This window comes from Penicillium subrubescens (genome assembly GCF_028828155.1).
Source record: "Penicillium subrubescens strain IBT 31985 chromosome Unknown utg000006l_segment0_segment0, whole genome shotgun sequence".
NCBI classification, from domain to species: Eukaryota; Fungi; Ascomycota; class Eurotiomycetes; order Eurotiales; family Aspergillaceae; genus Penicillium; species Penicillium subrubescens.
This window is the reverse complement of record NW_026643156.1, coordinates 1178236-1194359: the sequence shown is the minus strand read 5'-3', so window position 1 is coordinate 1194359 and position 16124 is coordinate 1178236. Positions and strand designations below refer to the sequence as shown.

The window sequence follows — 16124 nt, the reverse complement described above, 5'->3', positions numbered from 1 at the left end:
TGATTGGGTTCATTATCAAACTCTTGACTCCTCGCCAGGGCTCTTTTTCTAGGGTGGGAGGGTTTTTTTCCCTCCTCGAACACTGCTCACACCAGACCATACAAGCTTCTTGGGGACCATGGGTTTCATATGAGCAAGCCAGACCTGTTCGTACAAGCCGGGGCTACCATCAATAGCAAGGCTGTCTGGCTCCAAGCTGCCCAAGAATCCATAGTTCTCACAGCAAGCCGATTGTGATCCCCAAAGCGGGCCTATTTGAGGGAAGAGAGACAGTTGTCAGTACTGAAGGGTTGGAACGTAGAAACTGAGTGGAAAGAAACGCGATCTTGTACGTACCAGCAGCCCACATGGACCACCCTATATAAACCGAGTTTTCTTCCATGTAATCAATCAAAACCTTCAGCATGTCATAGCAGCCAGTTGTGTTGGACCCACCAAACTCAGTAATCATGGCCTTAAAGTGATGATCTTCCAGCCAAGATGTCAAATTTGACAGGAAGATACGTGGGTCAGACACACAATCCACGTGCGAACCGCTAAAGTCCACATCAAGGTATTCATGGATATCAAACGCTGTGTTGTGGATGGGGTCGCGTAGCTTCCACATCCAGTTAGCATTTGAATCCTCGCCGTTGTCATGCCATGAGTGGCCACCAGTCCAGTCGTTTCCAGGGGCAAGAATCAGCTGCTCACATCCTGCCGCCCGGATATGATCAATCGCCGACTGGTCATTTTTCAGCACCAAGGATGTATTAGTACCCCATGGCTCGTTCATGAGTCCGAAGATGACTTTCTCATTGTGCCTAAACCGGGATGCAAGCTCGCCCCAAAATTCACCAAACTGTTGCGTTGTCGCAGCCTTGGGATCTGACCAGTTACCGATAATGCTACCGCTGAGAGGCTGTTCAGAGGCATCATTGTAACGCATATAGTTGTGGGGATCCAAAATTGCATCTAGTTTGTGTTTCAGTAATCATAGGAAAAATGAAAATGGGAGCGAAGTATGTAAACTGACAGGCTCCCCTGGTGAGAGTGATATGGTCAATTGCCTCTTTGTAATGCATGAAGTAGGTCTCATTGAATTTACTGCCTAATCCATACTCCAGAGGGCACATGCGCTCCAACAGAAAGGCGACACGGAAGAGGTTGATCTTTGATAAATGAAAGTCCCGTGTTAGTTCTTTGATTCTGTCCTCGCTAATTGAGTTATAGAAAGTGAGGAATACCTTGCTTTCTTCGACGTAGATATCAACCGCGGAGTTATTAACGAAGGCGTAGTCGACACCAAATGCTCCCGGCAGCACACCAGGTGCGAATTCTCCTCCAGACTCATCTATGCCTGCCCAGTAAATGGTTGCTAAGGTGGGAGCGATTAGAGCAGCTCCACACATGGTGGCAGCTAAGAACCGCTGGACTCCCATCACGACTGATGTCTATTTGGGCTGGCTGCACTTGGTAGCTTTTCAAATATCCCGTAAGGTTGGAAGATAGGATACCTTGAAAGAAAAAAAAGTGAGAAGAATATGGTCCTGATTTTTTGATGGACGAAAAGAGGGGAAACCCTGCTATTTACACGAATTATTCCTCCGCTCCTGCTAGCATATAAATGGAAATGCATCCGTTTAGAGGCAATAATGAAAAACGTTGTCCTGAATTCTATTTTATATGTCAACTTATACTCCCCCACACCCATTGTTTCCAGAAGAATCGATTGATACAGAGGCCGCAGGGGAGATGTGAAACTCAAGGATACATCTCCAGGTACCTACGTGGGTGGTGGAAAAAAGCAAATCCGAGATCATCGGACGTGGAGCGTATTTCGTCTTTCAGTAGAGTACTCCGTACATGATCCGTTCACCCGCAGATTGCTGGTCCTTGGCCGGTGGAGGAGGCAGGGGTCTGACGTGAAGCCGTTCCCAACGCGGCCAGAGTAAGGCTAAGTGCAGTAGCTTCGATACTTTGGATACGAGGAAACTCAAGAAGCAGCCAGTAAGGCGTCCTCTCGCTCGCTCATATGCTGCAGTGCTAGAGGTAAGCGGAAAATCCTGTAGTCTCGGCTGGCCAGCCCGAGAAAGATGAGGCACTGGCTCCGCGCCACAAAGGGAAATGCGACCAAATAAGCAAAATTTCCCTCTTTGTGCATTTCAAGCTTGAGAGCGAGCCTTATTAGTATCTATACACTATCATCACAGAGAGAGTGGGGATTAAACAGAATCAGTGAACTATGCAATAATTGTTTGATTAATGTTGAAGAGAACATGATCTTTGTGATTGATATACTCGCCGTCATACTAATTGTGTATCGACCTATCACGCTTAGAGAATGAGTTTCCCTTATTGAAGGTCCGAATAACGACTACGATGACCGTGGATGTGTGTCGGATATTATCGCAATTTGTGGCTCGTTTCTTACGTTACGAGAAGAGACTATTATTTTTTGTCCACCAGTCTGGAAAAGAATTTTTACTCCGAGAAGCACTAAAGGTATATTTCCGGAAGGTATAGGAGCTGAACACCTTACGATTTCAGAACGCTCTCTTGGATCCATGTTCAAGATACTTCGACCTGATATACTTAGTATCGGGCTGCCTAGACTTTTGACTAAAAACGTCACATAGCTATTCCTTCCCCTACTAGGAATTATAAAATACGAACGTGTCTATTAGAGTAGCTATCTCGAATCTGGCATGCGTAATAAAAGCCGTGGCTTGTTAGCTAATGAGAGAGATTGCGTGAATGCCTTTTTACAGCAAGATACCTTCACTAGCTTAAGGCGCTTAGCATTCTAGGAAGCGTTTCTCATGGTATTTAAGCTATACAAAGGCTTGTGACCCTAATGCAAGTATAGCTAATTAAATACTAAGATATTCTTCCTTTCTAACAAACAACCCACACTGATAGGAGAAGCCTAAGCAAGATACACTCTTGCATCGAACTCAAGACGCCCGTAGGTTTATTCAGTACTATAGAACAGCAGTTAAAAGTGCCTCTCTATAGGTGTATTTCTCACCTCTAATCTTTAGCCTAACTAATAGCCTTACGAGAAACTGTTATCAAAAAGAAATACTAGACTAGCTCTTGAGCGGTCTGAGACTTAAAAAAGGTTGGGGTGTATGTCTTCACGCTCTAGAGGATAATACTAGTCCGGTCTATTAGATTGTATAGTCTTAAGAGGGAAGCAGCCTCGTATTAGGGTCTAATGATAAGATAATTAGGATCTGATTGTGAAGGGCTGCAGCAGAATTGATTCAATTGTACTAGGCCAACATGCAGTTTAAAACAATCTTGAGGAAAGAAAGAAGAAGAAGAAGAAGAAGAGACAGGAGTCGGTCACGGTCCTTAAGAGTGTCGACTCCGTTTCGGATAGAATCCCCTAGAACCTCGTGATAGAATCGCTCAGAATCCTTCTGCCAAGACGATATCCGAAAAGGCCATGGCACATTGTTTACCACCCGGCTCTGGCCCGTCACACTGATATTCAACCACAGGCCAGAGCGTGTCAACTCTCAGGGGGCATAGTGGTCAGGTTACCTTAATTTCCTGGTCGCCGGATAGAAGCCGACTTACATCGCCGTCTGATGATAGGACAATTAGGATCTGGGATCTAGCCACCGGTCAGAGCGTATCGACTCTCGCGGGATAGAGATTCGGTTATCTTTAGACTTCTGCACGACCCAATATAACCCGGACCCAACCCGGACCCAACCCGGGCTGGGTTGGGTTTTGGGTCGAAGACTCCGACGTATAGCTGGGTCCGGGTTACAGTTGGGTGACCTAGCCTAGGTCTGGGGCACTAACTTGGGTTATAAACGTAACATATATGGATGGCGTTAGCGAGCGCATGCAGGCAGGGATATGCCCACACACATGTTGACAGTTATTACTAGAAAGCGAGTTTAGTGCTCTCTCTAGAACGTAAGAGGCGTAATGTAGGTAGTATTTATTAACTAGTCAGTATATTTTGGGGACGACTTAGTTAAAGTACTACTATTACGGTATTAGGTTATTTCGTTAGTAGCTATATTCAGTTAACTATGCCTCACTCTTATCTAATATCTTATTAAGCTTTAAGCTTAGCCGAGCTGCTAAGTGAGACCTATCTGAAGACTATTTAAGAGTCGAACGTTGCTCTCAATATAGAATAAGAGGCTAATAGAAGGACTTCCGGTAGGTATCGCGCTATTTCTGATCCTAATCCTTTTGTAAGGAAGAATTTGAACTTATTCACTAGTACTAGCATTGTACTAACTACGTAGATACACCCTTGAATATTGGTATTTGTTTGAGATGCTAACCACATTCCCACATTCCTCTAAAATAGCCGCCGACAGGGCTTAGCCGGCAGGGTTTTGTACCAACTCGCTGATGTGCCATCCAGTGACCGCGATACTCGAAGCATAAGAAGGGCATTCATGATGGCCCCAATGCCCAGGGCACTGTTGATCTGCAGCTTGCCGATTTTCGTTATTCCCACCTTGCCTTGGTTAGGGAGAGAAGGACGATTGTTGACGAATATCGGCAGCTGATGGCGGAGAAGCGGGTTTGAATGAGTGTTGCGTGAACCTATCGCTGTATGGAGGAAGCAGGTGAAGGAACAGATGAATTGAATACTGTGTTAATCCTACAGATATTCTCCTTCTACGACATGGCGGATCCACGCCATTCCTACGGCCCCGGACATCCGTGCCATGGATAATTACAACTACTCTCGACCGTGCCACCCGTGATCCTCACATGCTCGTACTTGAAATCTTTACAACTGCCCACTCCGCAGAGGACATAGTAATCCGCAGCTCCCTCGGCCACCCAGCCCGTGACGTTCCTGTAGGTGATGTTATGCACCGCGACACCATTCGTTGGCAGGCCGTTGGGCCCGCCGTTGAGGTAGTCCTGCTCGATATCGATACCCCGAGCCTTGATATTGGACACAAAAATGTTGGAATAAGTGACGTTGGCCACGCTGCCCGTCGCGTTATAGTCTGTTTTGATGCGCAGGCCGTAGGATGAGTTGGTGACGACCGCGTCGGTGAAACTAGGGACCCATTAGTCAATCGAATTCACTAACCCTTCAGGGGTACTGGCACTCACAGGATATTGGTGACATTATTGCCCGGTCCATTTCCTCCCCGGCAATAGAGAGGCCGTGGCTGCCCGAGCAGTAGAAATTCCGGAAGGTGACGTTGTTGGAGACGGACAAGGCAACGCAGTCATCCTGGTTCCAGACTTGAATGTCTTGCATGAGCAAGTTCTCGACATTGCCGACGTCGAAGGCGTCGGTGTTGTGGCCAGCCGAAAGGCCGTTGCTGATGGCATTGGGGGTATCTCCCATGGAGTTATTGACGATGATCCGCTGGATGGTTGAGTCGTAGACGCCGTCGACATCGATGGCGTGTGTAGGAGTGTTGAGAACGTATAGGTCCGTCACGAGGGATTCGTTCTTAAGGCTAAGCTTCATGAAAATTCCGGGTCTACAAGAAGCGCTCGGTTAATCATCTCGGACACACTCGACCGGTCCCTTGGGAGTGGATTTATTACTTTGGGCCACCACCGTTGTTTCCAAGACCGTCCCAGTAGAGGGGGCCACCTCCGTCGAAGAAGCTCCCCGGGGCGCCCTTGATGACCACATTGTTCCCCGAAATTTGAACCATTTTGTACCCTGATCTCGGCGTATACTCGAAGCTGGTGTTTCCTATGAAGGTCACAGTAGCACCGACTTGGAGGTTAGTCAAAGACAAACCTTTAGCGCTGGGGACGGCGATATTGTCTAGGGTGAGATGTGGACATAATGATTGGGCAGCGGAAATTTGGGACCAGGCCGTGCAGTGGCAGTCTGGCGTACTCGTAGTGGCGGCGGTTATTGTTGCTGCAGTAGTAGTGGTGGAAGCTCTTGTCGTACTGGCTATTGAAACCGGTTAATTAAGTGATCCCATATGATCTGACGGTTGTGTATACCTGTTGTCAAGGGCAATGTCGCCGTCGCTGTCTCGGAAAACGACCTCGATGAGACAGTAGTTGTCGTGATCGTGGTCGAGGTCGCTGTGGAGATGCAGGCGCACGCACTCTCAACTCGGGACGCAGATCCATCACAGTTTGCCGCGAATGATGGAATGCTGTCTCCGGGAGAGTAGGTTGCACAGAATATCTCGGCCGGGCTGCCTTCTCTGACAAAAGCCCTCAAACAATTATCATTGGAACACTCTCGGCGCTGGACGTTTCCACGGGCAAGTGATGCGCCGAGGAGTGCTAGGAAGGAGAATGAAACACGCATGGCAGACGCTGGTGGTCTTCAGGGACCATGGAATGTACCTCCAGGGTCCTTCGTCGAGCATCAACTCAGCAGGTCTCCTATTTCAGGTTCACCATTAGCTATATGATAGTCGACGCCCCTTCTTCCGCATCCAACAACTCCTCCTAAGGTCGAGTCTAGCGAATGGTGACCAGGACACCCTGTCGGAATAATTTTCTCCACCTCTAATGGCATCGTTTATGTCCCTGACATTGGAGATAGATTAACTGACTGCGTGCGGGGAAAATGGGGCAGTTGAATATGTTAGTTAAGCTAGCTTAGACTTACTAATTGAGTTCTGTGACCCTCTCATCGCGTTCTTCGACGACATCACGTCGTTGTGTGCTCATCAGAATAACGCACAGCCCCTAAAGCATGTAATTATTATCATCCATGTATTTCCTCTTGTGGGTAACTCCGGTATCATTATCCGTAACGATTTTACTCATTGTGGTGGGTTTCCGTGATGGTTGAAGTTTCTTGGGCTTCCGGACAACTTCCGTCCGAGGGCGTCGCGGACGGGGGCTACCAATTTCTGATGGCCTAGGCCTTCCGCCTTTGGAAACAGAAGGGGGATCGTTACCGAGCGTCTTTTGGAAGTTTAAGAGCCGCCGGACAGAGCTAATTATTTGATTTTTATAAAGCGAGAAAGAATCTCTAGTGGGAATAGGTTCCACGCTTGGGCTATCCTTTGTAAAGAGGAACGCTTATTGGCGGGAAAATTGTCCTTATTTTGTTTTAGCTTAAATGCTACGGGAAAGCGCCATGGCGCTCACAAGATTCGATTGCGGCTAACGTTGGCCAGAACAAAGTGGCATCTCCGGCGAAATGAGAATTGAAGTGCACTGGGCTGAAGGCGCACACACAATGGCGAGCAGGGGCAGGAAAGAAAGCAAATGAGGGCAGCCACGAGAAGATCGTAAAGTTCATTTTCGCTGATAATTGGTTCAAGGTAACATAAAGCTAACGGCCCGCAGTCAGCCATAATAGCGAGTTCTGAAGTTTCGGATAACTACTGGTTATTTAGCGTGGTCAATACCGAGTAATGCGGAGATGAAGGTAGATGAAGAATACCTGTTGATTTAATCAAGTTTTGAAGAGTACGATAAACACGGACGGGAATATCATAAGGTAGGATATTTTATATCTTGAATAATTTCCCTTATCCTGGAATATAGCTCACTGATAACCATGGCGATGTGGGAATTCATGTAACGGGTCAGACCCGCTTCTCACTATATAGCCCTGCTATGCGGAGTACTCCGTATAGACTTTCCATGTACGCCCCCGTTCTGCCACCGTTCAAAGAAGTCAAACACTGTTTCTTGAGGAGTATAAAACCTCCTCTTCATGGCTCAATTTATATACAGTCTCATCTCTCAAACAGAAAGGGGATGTATCCTTGGTACGAGAGGGGGAGCGGGATAAACACGAGGCTTGTGTAACCTGTATCAAGGGTCTTCCCTGCAGGGGTTCGTACATCTGTTGGGGGCGAAGGGTTGGCAAACCTTCCCCAAAAGCTTGCCGACTTACCAGGTCCTAGTAACCTAAGGCCCCAACACTGTGAATAACCTCATGCCAGCATATATCATAACATAGAGTATATTCTTACAATTTCTGATTAGAGGACTAGGTCTGATATGTGAATGTAAGGGTAGGAGACCTCAACTTTATATCATGTTTATCACCTATCTTTAGCACGCTTTAGGGATAGTAAAATAGTTCGAGTTCCTAGGAACCTAGGTATCTAGGAGCGAATAAGTGAAAGATAGCTTTAGCTTAGCAGAATAGGGCAGGAGCAATATTCTTAGACCAAAATGCTTAGCCTAAAGGATATGGTGATTGCCAGTTAGGGATTCTAATACGGGCGCCTAGGGGTAAAAAATGTAGACTTTGTCCTCCCACTTCGAACAATTTACTGCTAGCGGACGGTTACCCAGTGCAAGCTATCGTATTTTAGAGTAGACTCCTGTAGATATCCTAAAACTAGTAATTCTCTAAAACGCCAAATACGGAGCCAGTAGATGAAGGGTTCCTAGGAGCTGTTATGCAATAACAATAGTACAGTGCGCTACTATATATATTGGCTCCTAGGTCATATCCGCTGATCGCGGATTTAGTGGTTTTTTTGGCCAAAGTGTATGATCATGTGACCCAGGCATGTGTCGTAACAGGAGCATATAGTCTGATTGATCGGATAACCATCCAGTAGGCTTCATTATCACGCAATAAATAGCAGCAAGTGTCCAAAACGGAATATCAAATAATTGATGCCAGTGCTTTTTAGTCGGGCTACAGGGGCAATCTTCAAGGGAAAGGATGTTCTTGGGTACGGCTAGCGTGTTGCGTTTTATTAAGGTACTGGTCAGGCTGTGCTCAGTGAGTAAATCAGAGCGCTCAGCTAAGCATCAGTGAGCGAATCAGGCTTGCTCCGTGAGCCACTCAAAGTGCTTACATAATGCTCACCGATCTCAGATCTACTCAGTGAGCAAAAGCAGCGAGGGTCTGAGCACCAAAACAGAACGGGAAAGCCAAGCCGTGACATAGGAAATCAGGTAGATAGGTGGTCGAGGCCGGATGCCTATACAAGGCCTGACTCGCATCCCCGTAGATTTTCTCCTTTTCTTCTTTCCTCAGATTTGATTTCTTCGTTAGATAACACTAAATATAGACATATGTTCTTATCTCCATTAGCTCGTAATAGCTACTATGATTTAAACACTTCCAATCGGCTTTAGCTGCTGTCTTCTGTAACTTTAAACACGCTTTGATCGAGCTACTATAGCTCCAATATCTTCGACTATTACCGTATGAAAGAAAACTTACCCTGCTTAGCTCTTTTGTGAAATTCGGTTCCATGTTTTATTCTTGCCTAGATTAATAATATTCCACTTGACAATACATTTTGACTTTACGGATATGTTTTTGTATCTATGCACGTCTAATCATCACTCGCTACACCGCACTTTGCTACGCAACATAAAACGTATATATTGAGCTGATCCTAGCGAACATACATTTGTACCTGCCTTAGATTTTATTATCACTTAGCTCTACTTCATTCTCGCACTGATTTTTACAATAGCTTATGATTCCGGTATGATTCCCCACAAGTGCATGTTTAGCACATACGACCATAGGGTGTGGAGAACAGGGCTTCCGGTCCGCTCAGCCGTACTTAAGCCCAATATAATACGCAGTCAATTCTTAATGCGCCCTGAGCGCTAACATAGCGTCGGATTTGATCTAGGGTAAGTGTGGGTGATACGGGTGAGGACTTTGGAGACTCGAATGAGAACGGGTGAAAGTGGGTGAGAACTGGGAGAGGATACTCACCCAGATCACCCAGGTCACCCACTTTCCCTTTTTCACTTGACTCTGGGCCATAAATATGAGCCCAGGGTGTATGCACTATCTACTACTTTTAGGTTCATCTATTCGAAGAAGATGCTCCTAAAGGACGTCTGAAAGAAACTTGATGAAAGAATTGCACGTGCTGCGTTACGTGGCTTCACCTGTGAATATCAGAATGAACAGGAAAACGAAGACAACTCTATATGCCTTAAATAACTCGCTTTGGCTACTCTGGAGAAGTATGAGGGTGTATTAATAGATTTGGCATTGTATATAATGGGCTGATGCCCGTGCATGGCCTTGTGACCGCGGCCTTCCTCATGCAGTAGTAAATTATCTCTCGGGAACGGCCCACGTTCAGTGACGAGGCGCATGTTATCAAAGCAGTCTTCAAGATACACAGGCACCTATTCCTTCAATACCTCTTTCCTCCACCCGATGGAGGTCTCTGGCCCTTCCCCGGCCGACCGCCGCCCGGGGACTCCGTGCCTCCTCGAATCCTCCGATACCCCTACAAATCCACCACGCCTACCCCTCTCACTCGCAGCTCCCCGAAGAGACGAGCGATCTCCTCTCCGACGAAATCCCCCGCCGCGAAGCCAGCTGTGATCCTTGCCGCAGCCCAAGACCGCTCTGTCCGCCAGCAAGTCAGCGCAGCCGTAGACAACCAGCTCCTCTAAGGCTCTAACTCAGCGACTGGAAGCTAGCCACGACCTCCCTCGCGGAGGCTCATGACTCGGCCGTCTTCTCCCTGCAGGGTCGCCCACAGGAGCTTGCGAACGCACTCGCAGCGAGATTCGTGGTCCTGGCGCAGGATAGCCTACCCTGATAGGACACCCCGAGACCCTTCCTGGGCCCGCAGCCAGCGGCTCCTACCACGCAGCAGCCGCCACAGGCCCCCGGGCTATATCCTGGGCGTCAGTAGCAGCTCCAGTTCCAGGTTAAGCAGCCTGGAAGACCGTCGCCCTACACCGGCACGGACAGAAGCAGCAACATCAGGCTCGCCAGGCGAAGAAGCTCGACACCCGAGACTTCCTCCGACTCCCTGGCTCATCTAACCTGCGGGATATCGGCCCACATGGGATCCGCGTCTCCCTCTCCGATAAAGACCCTGGGGACATCGAATGGGTCCAGTCCATCCCAACGGTAGTGATCGACGAGGGAAAGGCGTTCCTACTTTCCCCCGAGGCAAGGGAGTTAGAGGCCGATGGCCACTTCGATGACGCGATGGAATGCCACCAGGTGTTAGTTCCTCGTATCCCACGTCAGATCTGGCCCCCTGATGGCAGGTGGTCCCCCACCACGATCGACGCGATCAGCGCGGAAACTGAACGGGTGGCTAGGATGAAGCCACTTGATTCTAAATCCTCTATCCCAGGCGGATGCCGACTCTCTAACTGCGATCATTGCCTTCCCGCAGAGGCCCCGCCACGAGCTGCAGCTTTTTTGGCGCCTCCGGCCTATCTCGACCAACTCGACCGAAACAGCGGCCGCTCCATTGCACCCGCTGCCACGGTTTTCACGACGCTCGAGCATGCTGGTCAAACGAGAGATGCGTGTCTTGCGGGTCGACCTAAAGCGGAACACTCCTGTCGCACACAATGCATCAACTGTCACGGTCCCCACGCAGTAGACCACCCTTAGTGCCCTGCTAGACCATACTCCCAGAAGGGAGCCATAGCCCGCCTCTCGAATGATGCCCTAACTGTAATCCGTAAGACTGGCCGTACTGCATACCAACAACAGCAGGCTACCCTCCGACTCACGAACCTCACCTCTCAAGCTGGCTCTCTAGGCAGCTCACAGGCCAGATCTCCCCTCGATCTGAACTATGAAGACCTTTCAAGCTAACGTAGGAAGTGGCGGCTCCGCCCACGACCTCCTACTGTCTTTCGAGGCAGCCGTTATCATAGTCTAGGAACCGTGGACAGACATGACAAGGCAAATCACAAAAACACACTCAAGATACTAACTCACCGGTCCTATAACCCGGTGGCTAGGGATCCTCCTCGACACTAAGCTCTCTTTCCAGCCTCACATTAACAGGGTCTTTGGCCGAGGCAGGCAGCTTGCACTGCACCCCCGCTGCCTCCATGCGCGCGGCAGTCAATCAATGCGTGATCCGCACGGCCCTATAGGGATAAGGCGCTGAGGTCTTTTATGTGATGGTCTGACAAGCTGGCAAGATGCGACTAGGGGAGTTAGTAATGGGAGGTTGAGGTTGATGCAAGATGGAAGTTTGGCGTAGAGACAAACAGGACAATCGTGGCCTGGGATAAACAAAAATCCTCCTCGATTCCGATCTTCCCTTCTCTCCCTTCTCCAGCTTTTATACTTTCGTTGATAGTACCTAATCGACTCGTCTTTTTGTCTGGCTTGTAACATTTTACATTTTCCAAAAGCAAAAGGAGTCATAAGCTCACTACGCTCTCTCGCTATCGTCCCGGCATATAAAACGGCCCTAGACCTTTGAAAAGCCCCCGAGCTTTTTAAGTTCTAGCGCGGCTACCGGCTTAGTAGGGCTATCGTATAATCTAACCGAGCTAGTAGCTCTAAGGTACTCTCTAGCAGAGGGCTATAATACCTAAAATCCTCCTATATTCCTCTATTGATTTTGCTCGCGAGCGCGGCGAGCCTTATGCCTCTGCCCGCTCTCGCGAGCTTTTTCAGGGTCTAGTTATCTCTTAGGTACGGTAATTTGTTTCAAACAAGAAGCTAATGCGTTCTATATCCTGATACTCTATTCCGTCTAACTGTGCGGCTTCATAATGTATGCGGTTGCGTCCTTCAATCCTCTTAGTTCCCAATTTCCCTATCGACTGATTCCAGGATTTGAGATTTTGGGAACAGAAGCCGATGTTTCCCTCTCTTAAGGCGTTCTTTATGAGTCCAAATAAACCAACAGCCGACGGTTATAATTGCCAATATGGCAGTAGCGACGACAAATATCCAAAACTGCCTGGATATCGTGAAGTTTTCTGTCGTGCCATCACCAAACTTGAACAGATTCATTCCCAAAACAGACTGTTTGATTGTTTAGCGACAGAGTTTCAGTGCGGATGAGCTGCCAATGCTTACTGAGACAAGGCTTGCAGGCAAGTAGATCAAGGTCACCAACGTCACCACTTTGACCGTGGCATTTTCATCAAAATTTTCCTTTCCAAGCTCAAGTAATCCACCATTGACGGTGAGTAAGCGATTGTTCAACTCCACCATCCTATTGCTGAGGTCGAGCATTTTATTATTGAGCCGCAGATTTACTACTATTTCCAACTGCAAATTATGAGCTCAGAATGGAATAAGGGAAAGCTCTATTACATGTACTTACCTTGTCCAAAACATCTTTTACCTTGTGACCAATCACTTCTGACCCAGCCACGAGCCTCTCAAGACGTATTTTGTGGTATGCGGTATGCGTGGCAAGTCTTGAAAAGCCACCATTAACATCATCCTGAGTGGAAGAGAACTCCTTGCTCAAATCTCGTAGCTTTGCTAGAGTTGCTATCGCCACCTCTAGTCTAAACCGAATGGGCAAGATAAGATCGCCGTAGTAATGAAGGTCTTTGAGTTTCTCGTTAGTCCAAGTAGAATTTTCAATCTCCGACAGGATAAGGGTCAGTGAATGATCAACCTAGGAAGATGATTAGCAACGCGATAATGGAGAGTTTCGGGTGAACACACAAAGTGATCCACTTTGAACCCGAGATAATTTACGTAGGAGCGCCAGGAGCCCAGATAAGGAGAGAGTGCAGCGGAATGTAATGCAAACCAAGTAGCATCCGCAGCACGCTGAGAGACCTGAGATGCGAAAATTTCAATTTCTCGCTGCGCCGGCGTGTTGGGCCCGACGTGGAGAAATATCCAAAGATTCTTGATGCCCATGGGATCGTGGCTGTGGAAAACTCCCACCTGCCGCATAGTCCAACGGTCAGCCCCAGTTTGCACCGGAAAAGTAAAACTAAAACTGATATCTGATTGAGAAATCTATTAATCAGTCTGAGTCTCGTTCTTTAAGTGTTGGGGAGCGGGGCCTAACCTTTGATTCCATTGTCTCTTTCTTGAACCGTTATCGCCCCCTCACCCGCGCCAGCACTAAGTGGTTTGTTGCCAAACATCGAAGCTAGATCGCATAATTCTGGTCCAATACTGTATTTAATTCTTAGTGTCTCTAGCGCATCCTTGGATATTTTGAGGGGCAAGATAGAGATCTGGGAATATATCGAGCTGAAATGTCGCTCAGATATTAGCGACCTTCGATCTGGAATCAAAGTTAAATCCCGACACCTTACACGATCCGCAAGTTAGGACATGCGCTTTTTTGAATATACTGCGTAAACTCCTCATTGTCGTTGAAATCCGTGGCGACCAGTCTTCCTTGGTGAGTATCTGATTCGTCACGGTCAGCCAAGAAAGTCGTTTAATTAGCCGCCCAATTTACCATCACTATCAAAAACCGAGATATCTGCGGTGTCCGATGGCTGACAGAAAGCAGGCTTGGAGATGCCAGAAGCCATGATGAGGTTGGCAAGGGAACGATATCTGATTAAGCAGGAGCTGAAGCCTCCACCCAACATTAAATAATGGCTTGAAAGTTGTGATCAAGAGAACTTGATAGCGATCAGTCGAAGGCAGCTCGGGAGGTAATATGTATGGCCCAAGGCACAGCCCAAGGCATGATCTGAGGAAGCGTCTTGCGATGGGATGATCTTTTGCCCCATTAATACTCACCGGGCAAAGCGCTAGGGCACAGCAGGCCACATCAGAAGGTCGCACTCAGCTCAAAAAATGCGGATGGAACGGTGGCTGGGAGGGGCGCAGGATCCTGGTAGCCGCCAAACTCATATGGGGTCACGTTTAACAACAAACCAAGGATCGTCTTGGATCTACTGAATACTGCCCATAGCCTCTTTTAATGGTACTCCGTACTATGGGAAGAGTCCTGGTGAGCAGCTGCGTTACAGCGTGCATGCAAGCACGGTCCGAGCGTTTTGTTCCCAGCGTTTTGTGGCGTGAACGGAAAAAGCAGCAAATAATCCACGGAATAAGAATTTGAGCGCTAAATATTTATCATCCTTCTTCGGATCGGGGATCCTTGAAAACAACACTCAGGTAAAGCAGATGCATTCCGAAGCTCCAAGTTTTCACTGTTGACCATTGGCAGCGTCTCGACAGTGAAAGGCAAACAATAACTGAAGGACTTATTTCACATGTTCATCCTCAATAATGCTCCTGTCAAGTCATATATAAGTAGTTGGTTAAATGGATCGTGGTTTGAAAATCTCATGTGTGACTTACGAGAGCTCTGCCTACAGGCACAGTAACAGGATGTTAGACGATAGAGGAAGAATCATTAGATGAGTGGAAATAGAAACTCACCTCCGTCACGAGCCTTGGGGCTTGAAAATGATATCGGCCGCACTCATACTTCATTCCGCCTGACTTTTAGCACGACGGACACAGAAAACGCAAAAAGTCAAATATGCTTACGTGAACTTTGATCTCCCGCTGGAACATTTGACGCAGTTTGGCCTTCAGCTTTGCCGCCCTGATGTAATTGCTCGTACCTTCTGAGAGGATGGTATGGGGCATTTCCTGGACCATTTCCTGGACCATTGCACCACCGTTTACCGACATGTTCGAAAGGGGGCAGTGCAAGTAAATAGATACAAAAGAGGTATTTGGAGACAATTTTTCCCTTTGTCTGGGGCCAAAAGGCAAGGTCTTCTCGACTTGGTATTATCACGACCCCAAAAATTCTCTGACCACCAGCGGAGTCGGATCCGCTTCGTATTATGTTTAAAGGAGCGACTGAAGAGATCCGTTTGCTTTTGCCTCGCAACCTGACAGCGGCTCCAGCCGTGACTTCCGCAGCGCCGGGACGTCACACTGCGGCTGTGATGGAACTGGGGCCACCAATGGGTGCAATTTCTGAGTAATGCGCATGGGTGGTTGGGAGCCTCCACGTGCCGCTCATGCATATTTCACCACGAGGCCTTAGCACAGAAGGCGGCGGTCCGAGGTACATGGGCGAATAATCAGCCAAGCAATAACAGACACCACCAAGGCAGATCCACCATTCGTTTGGAAACTGAGGGTGGTCGTGAGGGGTGGAAAAAAAGCAATAACATATCCCGGTCCAAAGAAATCCAATGATAATAGGAGTATCTGCTGAGAAACTTTCTACCCAACTTGATTGGGCAGGACAACGTGGTCACATTGGCGAGCTTTGGATTACCAGGTGCAAAACATAGCAGCCCGACAGAAAATGATACGTCATAGTAGGATGAAACCGAGCTTGAAGGCGCAGTATTGAGCAGTTGGCACGGACAGCTTGGCGAGACTGCCCGCTTGAGCCTAAACATTTCCCGCGGTTGATACCTTAGTTTTGTGTCGAGTACTCTCTGAATCTGATGGCGAAGGCTTCGAAATCTGCCAGCTATCTTGGAGTTGCCTTTCTCTTGAAATGGGGACTGGAATGCGCCTT

At 48.0% G+C, this 16124-nt stretch overlaps 5 protein-coding genes across 5 annotated transcripts; 2 read left to right on the top strand and 3 right to left on the bottom strand.

The window, feature by feature from the left end:
* Positions 1–48: 48 nt before the first annotated feature.
* N7473_008969 (glycoside hydrolase family 5 protein) lies at positions 49–1391 on the bottom strand (the record flags this gene model as incomplete). The annotated part of the gene is made up of 3 exons (XM_057154908.1): positions 49–251; positions 337–954; positions 1016–1391. The coding sequence occupies 3 exons, from the start codon at positions 1389–1391 to the stop codon at positions 49–51; spliced, it is 1197 nt and encodes a 398-aa protein (XP_057006038.1).
* Positions 1392–2361: 970 nt separating this feature from the next.
* On the top strand, positions 2362–3643 carry N7473_008968 (WD40 repeat domain-containing protein; the record flags this gene model as incomplete). Its single annotated transcript, XM_057154907.1, has 5 exons — positions 2362–2484; positions 2506–2577; positions 2667–2732; positions 2902–2947; positions 3489–3643. 5 exons carry the CDS (start codon positions 2362–2364, stop codon positions 3641–3643), a joined length of 462 nt encoding a protein of 153 aa, XP_057006037.1.
* Positions 3644–4665: 1022 nt separating this feature from the next.
* N7473_008967 (uncharacterized protein) lies at positions 4666–6268 on the bottom strand (the record flags this gene model as incomplete). The annotated part of the gene is made up of 4 exons (XM_057154906.1): positions 4666–5032; positions 5103–5468; positions 5536–5899; positions 5953–6268. The coding sequence occupies 4 exons, from the start codon at positions 6266–6268 to the stop codon at positions 4666–4668; spliced, it is 1413 nt and encodes a 470-aa protein (XP_057006036.1).
* Positions 6269–10078: 3810 nt separating this feature from the next.
* Positions 10079–11491, top strand: N7473_008966 (uncharacterized protein; the record flags this gene model as incomplete). The annotated part of the gene is made up of 5 exons (XM_057154905.1): positions 10079–10245; positions 10334–10442; positions 10625–10975; positions 11019–11258; positions 11309–11491. The coding sequence occupies 5 exons, from the start codon at positions 10079–10081 to the stop codon at positions 11489–11491; spliced, it is 1050 nt and encodes a 349-aa protein (XP_057006035.1).
* Positions 11492–12436: 945 nt separating this feature from the next.
* On the bottom strand, positions 12437–14154 carry N7473_008965 (uncharacterized protein; the record flags this gene model as incomplete). The annotated part of the gene is made up of 7 exons (XM_057154904.1): positions 12437–12664; positions 12719–12913; positions 12969–13271; positions 13322–13611; positions 13677–13864; positions 13930–14014; positions 14079–14154. 7 exons carry the CDS (start codon positions 14152–14154, stop codon positions 12437–12439), a joined length of 1365 nt encoding a protein of 454 aa, XP_057006034.1.
* Positions 14155–16124: the final 1970 nt, after the last annotated feature.